This window comes from Dermacentor variabilis, chromosome 5, assembly GCF_050947875.1.
Source record: "Dermacentor variabilis isolate Ectoservices chromosome 5, ASM5094787v1, whole genome shotgun sequence".
NCBI lineage: Eukaryota > Metazoa > Arthropoda > Arachnida > Ixodida > Ixodidae > Dermacentor > Dermacentor variabilis.
In genome coordinates this window covers 46,803,767-46,815,321 of record NC_134572.1, presented here as the reverse complement: position 1 = coordinate 46,815,321, position 11,555 = coordinate 46,803,767, and the positions used below count along the sequence as shown (strand labels likewise).

The following is an 11,555-nucleotide window of genomic DNA, read 5'->3' as shown; positions in this document are numbered from 1 at the left end:
CCGAACGCGCATAGCTCTGTGGCACAAAATTTGTGAGCCAACTAAACTTTGCTTAAATAGCGGTCACTTATTGCCATCTTTCAAAGGTCAAAGTCGCAGAGTAGACGTGTTACTTAAGTCTTCTCCTTTATTTGTGATTTGTTCGCACAGAAAAGCCGTGCATGCCTTTAATGTCGTGCGCGCAGCGCCCTAGTTCAGTTTGGTCAAGCCTAAGATCAACATAATTGTCCTCAATATCACCATAATCATATTTACGTCCAATCGCAGGACGGTGGACTCTTCCAGCCAGCGCTACGTGTACCCCTGCCTACTTATAATTCTCTGACAGCCACGACGGCCACATCTAGATGACGGCGAAATGCAAGAACGCCCTTGTACCGGGCATTGGATGCACGTTAAAGAACCCCAGGCGGTAAAAATTATTCCGGAGTCCCTCCGGAGCCCCTCACTACGGCGCGCCTCATAATCAGGCAGTGGTTTTACGCGCAACATCCCAGATCATGCTTTTTAATTCTCAGCCACCCTCGAGTCAATTGAGTTTTCTCTTTCCTGGCACCCATTCTGTTACTGTGATAGACCACCAGTTATCTGTTCTGCGCATTACATGACCAGCCGCTCCACTTCGTTCTCGTAATCACAACTGGAATCTCAGATACCCGAGCTTGCTCCGCAATTCGCGTCTTTGTCTCTCCTAAGGTAACTGTCATGTCGTGACTTAGTCACAGTTTTGGTTTCGCAACCCTGTACGTAGGGGGCCCCTATACAGTGTTCACCTAGTGAGGCATACCTTACGTCATCCCGCGATACGCTTAATGTTGGCCGAGGTTTCGAAATACAATGATCCCACGGATGATCCAACGTCACCAACGTTCGTCTACCGCCGCCCGTTGGGCGCGTTCCTTTGTTTGCCGGCCGACGTCCTTGCCGCCCGCGTCGGGGACACTACGCCTATGTGCGTCTATGTGCGACGTCTGATCGGTTGGTTGAAAAATGCTGCCCTTGTCGTATCAAAAGTTACTGTAATGAGTATTTTGCCAAGTCTATAGGGCGACTGCTATCAAATTTCTTCGGAAAGAGCCTTACCTGAAGGAAGCGTCGCACTAGTTATGACGTCAGCTGTACCGCCAGCAGGACGAGACGAGCTTGCGGCTAGTAATGGTAGCAGATTTACGCGAAAAGTGAACGTTCCAGCTTGTCTTGAGCTCGTGTTCTTAGCGCGCGGAGACGAGATGATGAAAATGACGATAGCTCGCTTGCTTGCTTTCTCCTCACCTGTGGCGCTTACCCACTGCGGGGGATTGGCCAAGAAGCCGGCGGTTAAAGGTTAGTGGGAAGGGGAGAGAGAAAAATCTAAACGGAAAACTAAATCAGGGTGAAGTATAAAGTTTACGATAATTATATAGGAGATATATTTACCTGGAAGATACAGAAATAATAATTGTAGTTATAAACAGCAAATTGTGTGCGCGTACGTGTGTGTTTCTTTGTGGTATTACAATAATTGCGATAAAGCAATCAGCGATCTAATTATTGATTTTGTGAATTAACCTGGTAGCCTTCTTGGGTCACAGAGATAGTCGCGAAAGGCCACGCAGATGTTCCTGTGGCTAAAGCCCAATGAAGCCCCGAAGGAGAGGATATCCTGGGTAGTTAAAGAAATACTTATTTTAGGAATGAGAATACGAATTTATTCGTCTGGTTTCTGAATCGACGGCATGCTAGTGGAAAGTGATCAATGTTTTCGGGTTCCTAGCTGGCAGGTTTGACACAGAGGGGACGGTGCCAGACCAGACCTGTATAGGTAAAAAACTTTAACGGTGGGATGCGGCATCGTAATTTCGTTATTGAGATTTCCAATTTACGTGTGGGTCACCATTTATTGTCCCATGAAAAGGTCAAATGATTAAATTACGACGTCATAATTTTCAGTTTTGTAGAATCTTGGAAAAGGGAAAGCTTTCTAAACCTAGCCGCAGTGACATAAGCCGAAGTATAGCCAAAACGGACATAGCTGGTCCATTAGCAGACATCCTCGCAAGTGTGTCTGCCACTTTATTTAAGAATATACCACGATGGTCTGGAACCCATACCAACCGCACCAGGCTTAAGTTTGGAGGAGTTCATGGTTTAAATGTATTGGTAGTGTCTGAAGATGAAGTGAGTGATGTGCATACTGAAAGTGAATCAGTCGCTATAACCACTGTTGAATAATTTGAAGAAAGTTTTCGAAGGGCTAAGATAACGGCTGATAGTTCAGCCAGAAATACGAGTGTGAAATCCGGAAGGCGTAATGCATATGACCGGGATAGTGACTCGGAGAAAATACTCACACCCACTTTCTCCTCACTCATTGGCGCATCAGTCGTGATCACATGATCTACTCTCGATTGCGTTAAATGATCTTCTAGCATGCCATGTAAATATGCAGTGAACAGGAGTTAGGCATTTGATGGAAATATGTAATCAAATTCAATCATTATATCAGGCAAGCGCTTGTCTGGGCAAATTATCTCGCACGCATTAACGTTTAGTGGATCTAGCTAAGCTTGCACAAACAAAACTTGAGGTCTATGTAAGCGGTGCCAATGCTAATCGAAAAATGCGCTCATTTCACTAATAAATACGACTGACGATCGTCTCAAAGGAGAATTATAAATGTTTAAATGCGTTTTTACTGTTAGGATGCGGAATCGGCAGGACAGAGTAGGCAGGCGTGCTTCTTGATATAAAACATTCTTAGCAACAAATTTTGGTAAACCAAAACCAAGACAAGAACTAGGGGGTTAATCTTGTATGCTCGCCCAGCAGAGAATTGCACGCATCCAAACTCAAGTATCGGTCGAGCGTACATGCGATGACTCATTATTAGAGTTTCCCTGCGTAGCCCAGAGTGATGTCGGTCAAGATTGCTTATCATGCCAACAGCGGGTGCTGCCTTAGATTTAAAACGATAAATGTGATCTCACCAGCTCAGATTTGCGTCGTATATTGCACCTAGATATTTGATAAAGTCAACTTGAGGAATGATTTCTTGGCGGTATTGGATAGCGATATTGACCGGTACATTCAATGGTAACACAGTGAAGGAACTTTGTTACGACATTCGAATACCTGCAAACCAAGCTTCAAGCGTTCCTAGAAGTATGACTGCAGTGTTATTTGTGATGAGTGAATATCACTCGCAGACGCAAGGAATGCTGCGTTATCTATCTGCATAACTTGTACGGTTTCGCACAATGGAATTGAGCTTAATAAAACGTTAAACAAAATAGCAGAAAGGATAAATTCCTGGGGAACTCCTCTTGATTTATTATATTTTTGCGTCAACAAGCCACGATAGCGCTGATGCGTCGGTTTTCGGTTTACATTTTCTTCTTCGGAATTTCTGACATGAATAATAATAAAAAAGGAAGATGTCACAAGTTCCGTATTCTTACCGCCCCACGAAAGTTAGAAGTACAGCCTTAACAACTGCAATAGTCAGCCTTTTAACGCTTCAAACGTTTCCGGGAGGGAACATTACATTGGGCCATACGGCGGGCGCAGTACATTAGAACAGACAGACAGACAGACAGACAGACAGACAGACAGACAGACAGACAGACAGACAGACAGACAGACAGACAGACAGACAGACAGACAGACAGACAGACAGACAGACAGACAGACAGACAGACAGACAGACAGACAGACAGACAGACAGACAGACAGACAGACAGACAGACAGACAGACAGACAGACAGACAGACAGACAGACAGACAGACAGACAGACAGACAGACAGACAGACAGACAGACAGACAGACAGACAGACAGACAGACAGACAGACAGACAGACAGACAGACAGACAGACAGACAGACAGACAGACAGACAGACAGACAGACAGACAGACAGACAGACAGACAGACAGACAGACAGACAGACAGACAGACAGACAGACAGACAGACAGACAGACAGACAGACAGACAGACAGACAGACAGACAGACAGACAGACAGACAGACAGACAGACAGACAGACAGACAGACAGACAGACAGACAGACAGACAGACAGACAGACAGACAGACAGACAGACAGACAGACAGACAGACAGACAGACAGACAGACAGACAGACAGACAGACAGACAGACAGACAGACAGACAGACAGACAGACAGACAGACAGACAGACAGACAGACAGACAGACAGACAGACAGACAGACAGACAGACAGACAGACAGACAGACAGACAGACAGACAGACAGACAGACAGACAGACAGACAGACAGACAGACAGACAGACAGACAGACAGACAGACAGACAGACAGACAGACAGACAGACAGACAGACAGACAGACAGACAGACAGACAGACAGACAGACAGACAGACAGACAGACAGACAGACAGACAGACAGACAGACAGACAGACAGACAGACAGACAGACAGACAGACAGACAGACAGACAGACAGACAGACAGACAGACAGACAGACAGACAGACAGACAGACAGACAGACAGACAGACAGACAGACAGACAGACAGACAGACAGACAGACAGACAGACAGACAGACAGACAGACAGACAGACAGACAGACAGACAGACAGACAGACAGACAGACAGACAGACAGACAGACAGACAGACAGACAGACAGACAGACAGACGGACGGACGGACGGACGGACGGACGGACGGACGGACGGACGGACGGACGGACGGACGGACGGACGGACGGACGGACGGACGGACGGACGGACGGACGGACGGACGGACGGACGGACGGACGGACGGACGGACGGACGGACGGACGGACGGACGGACGGACGGACGGACGGACGGACGGACGGACGGACGGACGGACGGACGGACGGACGGACGGACGGACGGACGGACGGACGGACGGACGGACGGACGGACGGACGGACGGACGGACGGACGGACGGACGGACGGACGGACGGACGGACGGACGGACGGACGGACGGACGGACGGACGGACGGACGGACGGACGGACGGACGGACGGACGGACGGACGGACGGACGGACGGACGGACGGACGGACGGACGGACGGACGGACGGACGGACGGACGGACGGACGGACGGACGGACGGACGGACGGACGGACGGACGGACAGACAGACAGACACGTTGCAGTATATACGAAAACAGTTAAAGCAAGAAAGCATGAGAACATTAAATGTGGAATTTTCCAACGTACGTTATAGTATAAGAATACTATGGTACAATAGTGACACACCGCACAATGTTAAGAATTACAGTTAAGTTCAGTGTGCTACCAATGAGAGAAACCGAGAAAAAATGTTTAACAGTAGGTCGGAAAGACGCGGCACAATATGACAATGCACTATATTAAAAAATAAAATTACAAAAAGTAAAAAAGATCGTGGAACCTGACGAAATGGTAGAGAAGAAGAGGAAGAAGATGTTCGCCCTCACTACGGTAAGCACCTAAATCTTACTCCGAATTTTTTCTCCCTATTATCAGGTTACCTGCTCATAAAATTGCCCTCTACCCGAGTTGGTCAGCCACCAGCTGTGCTTGTTCACCCTTAGAATTTTGGTGTAGTGACAACATGTCTCTTGCTACCTGCTCTATCGAGCCGGAGCGAAAGCCGGAAACAAGAGGGATGTTTCGCGACGAGCACAAACGCTAAACAATAGCATGGGTGTCCTAACGGTTGCAAAAATCCTACAAACAATCCTACAATCCTACATATGTATATAATAGTACGAGCAAGTCTTTCTCAGTGTCAGATAAATAACCTGTTATCAGAAGCGCTGCTGCGTATTACAGTTATGCTAAGACTTTGTGGTATTACACACTAATTACGGCGAGTCTGGCCAGTTGTATTTTACATATGTAATTTTTCAAAGCTATCATGTGCCTTCCTCAGCGTGACGTTCAATTGTACGGAAATGCCTAGTTGTCTAGCTTGCGCTGCGGTGTGATGCGGCTTGCCTAGGGACAGTTGTCACGTTAACGAAGCTGCTCAGGAACTAACGCGAGAAAGCAAAGTAATATAACCAAAGCGCGTAAAGCAAGTAAATGAAGCAAAATATGTAATATAAGTAAAGTAAGTGAATAAAAAATAATCTGGCAGAACCCATCTCACGATGAATGTCGGCGCTAATGCGATTAGCAGTGAAGCAATGTAGCGACACCGTATTGGCACAGCCGAAACGCGTCATGTATGGAGCTTGTACTGTAGCCGGGATCCTCTATCGTGCTTCCCTGTGAACAGGCTGCGCCATCTAGCGGCGCCTTCACGAAATTCGCGCTCGGCGCGCCGCTGTACGCGGACGCTGAGAACTGTTCTCTCGCGGCAGGCGCCGATTCGTGGCGCAGAGCGCTAAAGCGTCGGGCTGCGGTGCCTCAGGGGCACGGGTATAGTGGGTTTTAAGAGTGACCCGTACCCAAACCGGGGGAATAACCAAGAATAGGCACATAGCCCGTAACACATATTTTAACTGTTGCACATGCCAAGTGTTCCGAGCTGTCTGTACGCGCACAGACCCAATTCCGCGCACCCCGTGTCCCAAGTTTAGGAGCGAAAGATGTTAGACAAAACCGTACCGCAAAGCGGGCAAAGTTCCAAAAGGATGCTAATCGCGTCCTCGTAAAAAGGGTATCGCGAGAGGTACAGCCGAAACAGCAGAGCGTGGACTGCGATATCACTATTTTGGGATAACTGCAGTCATTTCCTCCGCTACGATTATTGTGCTGTACTGTATACCTCCATCTACGGCAACGATCGTTCGCGCCGACGCATCGCGCATGTAGGTATATAATTTACACGTCCCTGAGCGACGCTGTGCACTTACACCAGGAAGGTAGTTTTGTCAAGCTTCGGCCAAGGCACTGTAAGTCGCATACATTGCAAAGATGCCAAAAAGCCAATCTTCACAAGTCGCCGCTCATGCCGTGTCACTCGGTAACAGAATGTGTCGCCACTAAAAGAAACTACGAGAAATATTTGCGCATTCTTATCACTCGAACTTTAATTAGTAAAGGCACGGCGCGTATGAATAAGCAAATTTATTCTGCGGATATCAGCAATGTGTAAGAAGTTTAGGGAAAGGTAGAAATTGTTATCCACTGATAAGTGGCCCGAGTCTTACGTTTCCTTAGTAGCTACGTGTGTGCATTACGATTTCTTGCCTTTTCTCTCGGAATTACTTCGTTGAAGTACAGTTTAGTATCCAGGTATCGAGCTCAGTTGAAAGCGGTCATCGAAGAATCGCTGAAACGCTGCACAGCCTATTTGTGGAGTATACAGCGCGTCGTATTATTGGGTTCCATATACACTCGCGTTGTGTAGGAAGTATACCGTGGTCTGCACTTCGGACTCATCGGGAGTAGTTCACCATAATAACGTAGTGCACAGTATACGAGCCAGCAGAGGTGGGGAAGAGGATGACATCGCAAAAAGCTGCGCAAGAATCAGCAGCGTAGGAAACACCGAAATGTTTGTATAAAAGTCCCGCTACGGGCGCTTGACTATTTCTTTCTTTCCCTTTTTTTTGAGACTTCGACGGCAAGGCGGCGTGACAACGCGTCAAGCTGCGACTCATCATCATCATCATCATCATCATCATCATCATCATCATCATCATCATCATCATCATGGTTACGCCCACTGCAGGGCAAAGGCCTCTCCCATACTTCTCCAACTACCCCGGTCGTGTACTAATTGTGGCCATGTTGTCCCTGCAAACTTATTAATCTGCGAAAGAACCTGCGAAAGAACCTCGTAAAAGCTGCAAAAGAACCTCGTAAAAGACGCGCGTGCGATGCGCCCGCAGTTAAACCACTTCGGGTTCGCCATGTATCTTTCACAATATCGTCGCTTCGTGTGTAGGATAAACGTGAAATAAAACACTTTGCTGGTCTAGTTGGTGACAGGCGCACCATAGACAGATGCGTCTGTCTATGTTGCTCATATCGTACCTCGTCTTTCGCTGCGCAACATTTCTGCTAATAAACGTGCACCCGCCCTCATCCCAAATTTTCTATGTGTCCCTCCTCCCCCAGAGTGCCAAAGCCAGCCAGTGCGACTCGAAGTCCGCAGCCAACGTCGGAAGCGCCAAGAGCCTAGCCTACGTCATCGTCGTGGTCGGCTTGACCGTGGCTGTCGCGTGCGTTTCTGTCATCTTCCGCGCGGCCCCATCACCCAGCTCCGACAGCAAAGCGCACTCGGCTTCCACTGCTGAGGCGTCAAGCGAAAGAGTGGGACTGAACGCCGGCTTGTCCAGCCTCATCGAGCCTTTCGTGGACACCTCGGCGGATCCGTGCCGCGACTTCTACGCCTTCGCCTGCGGCGCGTACGCAAGTCCGTCGGCGCAGACCATCACGCAGATGCAGGACGACATGTACGACGCCCTGCCCCGCGCACTCTCGACCGCCACGTATCCTGAGCGAGGACAGAGCGCCGCCCAGAAGGCGGCAGCCCTGTACCACAGCTGCTTGAGGGTTCAGGCCGGTGACCTGGATGAGTCTACGACGCTGAGGCAGTTTGTCCAAAGCGTCGGTCTCTCCGTACCTGGTCACGCCCGCGCGGAAGCCCTGGACCGTGTCCTGCTCCTGTTCTTCAAGTACAAGCTGCTCACTCTGCTAGGCCTATCTCTGGAAGACTCGCAACTCTACAAGGGCGCCAGGGAGATCAAGGTCACGCTCAATGCCAATCAATTGGTCTGGTTCCGCCAGCGAAGCTCGAACGTACTGACGAACAAGTTCTATGCTCCGCACACTGACGCACTCGGCGTGCTGAATGACGGTGACGAAGCCTTGAGAATAGCCGTGCAAATAACAGAATCCGAGAACACGGCCATCGGCCTCCTCACGAAAGGCACGCTGCAGAAAGCGAACAGCCTCGTTTTCTCGACTGTTGACGGCATTGGGATCTACACGCCGACCATACGTCCTGGCCGCTGGGAAGTTCTGATCGCGGCTCATAGTGATAACGTCTACCGGAAAGAGCACAAGGTTCAAATCAGTGTTAGTGCCTTGTCCTATTTTGACAAGGTCTATTCGAACCTCGGAGAGGCGAGAACAAGCCTCCTGGTGGCGTGGGAGCTCGTGCGCACTTTGGTTCCCCTGTCGTCGTCCGAGTTGGCAGAGCACGTGCGGAATTTTCCGTTCATTTGCCTGCGCTCCGTGATCAGAGCCATGGAGGTGCCGCTGCTTTCGCACTATTTGTTCAGGGCCGTTCCAGCCAGCACCGTCGAGTCCGCCAAGAAGATGCTGTGGCGCATACGGAAATCCATTATCGAAGAGATTCGTCGCGCCAGCTGGCTCGACGACGTCACCAAGGCGACGGCCCTGGACAAGATGCGCACCCTCCAGGCACACGTGGGCTATCCCAAATTCTTCGCCAACGACGAAGAACTGGACCAGGTGTACTCGCGTTACCCGGACGTGTCCTTTCGCTTTCTCGAACCGTGGCTGTACGCGATGAAGCTGACCATCGAGTGGGAGTTGAGGAACACCAGCAGCTTCAAGTTTTCTTTGCGCGCAACGAACGCCGCCTACTTCCCTATGCGCAACGCGCTCATGCTGCCGGCGACTATGCTCCGGCCTCCGGTGTTCTCGCCCGGTGCGCCGATGGCGTACAATTACGGCGGCCTCGGCTCTGTCATCGGGCACGAGATGACTCACGCGTTCGACGTTGAAGGCAGGCTGTGGGACAGTGACGGCCGGTGGCGTGACTGGTGGTCGAAGTCGTCCCGACTCTTCTACAATGACAAGCTGCTCTGCCTGCGACGCTCCCATGGTATGTCGCGTGAAACCGCCGACTCGGAGAACATGGCGGATTTCGCGGGCGTCGTCTCCGCGCTCAACGCGTACAAGGGGCTTCTCCGAGAGAGCGCCGGGCACTTGGCAGAGCTTCGATACAACGCGCAGCAGCTCTTCTTCATTTCCAGCTGCGTGAAGTGGTGCGCCGCCAACGGCAGCGCCTCGTTCACGAATTACGCGTCCTGGAGAGATCGCTGTGTGATCCCGCTGAAGAACATGGAGGCCTTCGCATCCGCGTTCGGATGCTCCCAGGTCTCGAGGATGAGCCAATCTTCGCGATGTTCCTTTTGGTGAAACATTTACAGAGCTTTCTTTGAACATAAATCTACGTCGTAAGTGTATACTGTGTTGTTGGGATAGCGAAAGTGCACATATTGTATAAGTATACACCATAGTGCGGCTACTGTTGTATGTCGTTATTTGATAAGGCTTGAGATGAGATTTGAAAACAGGACCCTTTCTTCAACGAGGAGTTTATTGAGAAAAGTGAGCGGCTTAATTCAAGGTAATTAGGTTATGTAGATTCTGAACAGATTCTAGAGTATTAATCGATGGCTTTATATTAAGGTACCACAAGGAAGACGCATATTCCATTTCAGTTCGAACGACCGTTTTATGCAAAAGTAATTTTAAAGCGACCGCGAAAAATTACGGCGAAGGAAAGCAAGCATGCGATTAGCATTGTTAGATATGTGTTTGACATGCGCTTTCCATGAAAGGTCACTGCCGATGTGCACGTCAAGATATTTGTACACTAGACAAAGCATAAAGGAGAGCCATTAAGAACATACGGATGCGGGTGAGCTTTGGAAGCAACTCGTGTTACTTTCAGTGCCTTTCCTTTGGATATATTGTTTCATGAGCCAAGTGTCGCACCATGCAGAAATGCTATTAATTTAGATTAATTAATGCTACTTATTAGTACGTCGCTGAAAATACCGCAATTACATGTTCCTTGGCTGTGCCTGTACAAGTGCCTCATTGACCCTTTGATAATTAGGATATTACGTCTCGAGTTAGGTAATTAGTTACAATTACCTAATTAAATCTCAGTATTGAAACAAAGTTACTAGGAGCTACTTCATTGTACCGGAAACAAAATGCACTAGGTTTTCTTCGAGTAACGCAATTGCTCTCCCTTTATCTTGGCGCATGGTAACTAATTGGGACACCCTGTATATATTTAAGGCCTCCGTGCGCAAGTGACGATGTTTCCATACCTAATAAATGTTGTAAATTATTAGAAAAGTTTGTTTTTTCATGAGTCGTTAGCATTGCTTACTGGAAAGAGATTCAATAATGAGACACATATCATTCACCTGTATTTCACACGCCGGTGATAGAAGACTGCCGAAGGGGTCGCTGAAGTCTGCAGGCTTTTTTCAGAGCCAAAAAAGTACGCAGAGCAATTTGAAGCGAGGTGAACATACAACAACGTATTCATTCTCTAGGCATAGACTATCCATAGCTTTATAAATAATTTTTCATTGACTACGTCCTTCTCTTTAAAATATATAATAAACTTTGTCCTGTGTTTATAATTATATATATTGTGTATGTGCATGGTGCTTACCGTGGAAATTTAAAACAATGTTGAAGTGAGAAAATACGCATGAGGCTGCCGCCGCTAGTGCTTATAATGCGCTTGTCCTCCAATTGTTAGGATTTGCAGAAATAAAGCGAGAGTATGAATTAAATGTCGTGCACGTCCTCGCCAACAATAACGCAGTAAGCTATTAGCCACAATCAAATTTTAA

The 11,555-nt window shown here is 48.5% G+C and overlaps 1 protein-coding gene across 1 annotated transcript; it reads left to right on the top strand.

The window, feature by feature from the left end:
• The first annotated feature begins 5,403 nt into the window (after window positions 1-5,403).
• On the top strand, window positions 5,404-10,101 carry LOC142583519 (neprilysin-1-like). Its single transcript, XM_075694008.1, has 2 exons — window positions 5,404-5,445; window positions 8,038-10,101. Exons 1-2 carry the CDS (start codon window positions 5,404-5,406, stop codon window positions 10,090-10,092), a joined length of 2,097 nt encoding a protein of 698 aa, XP_075550123.1. The 3' UTR covers window positions 10,093-10,101.
• The last annotated feature ends 1,454 nt before the right edge of the window (window positions 10,102-11,555 follow it).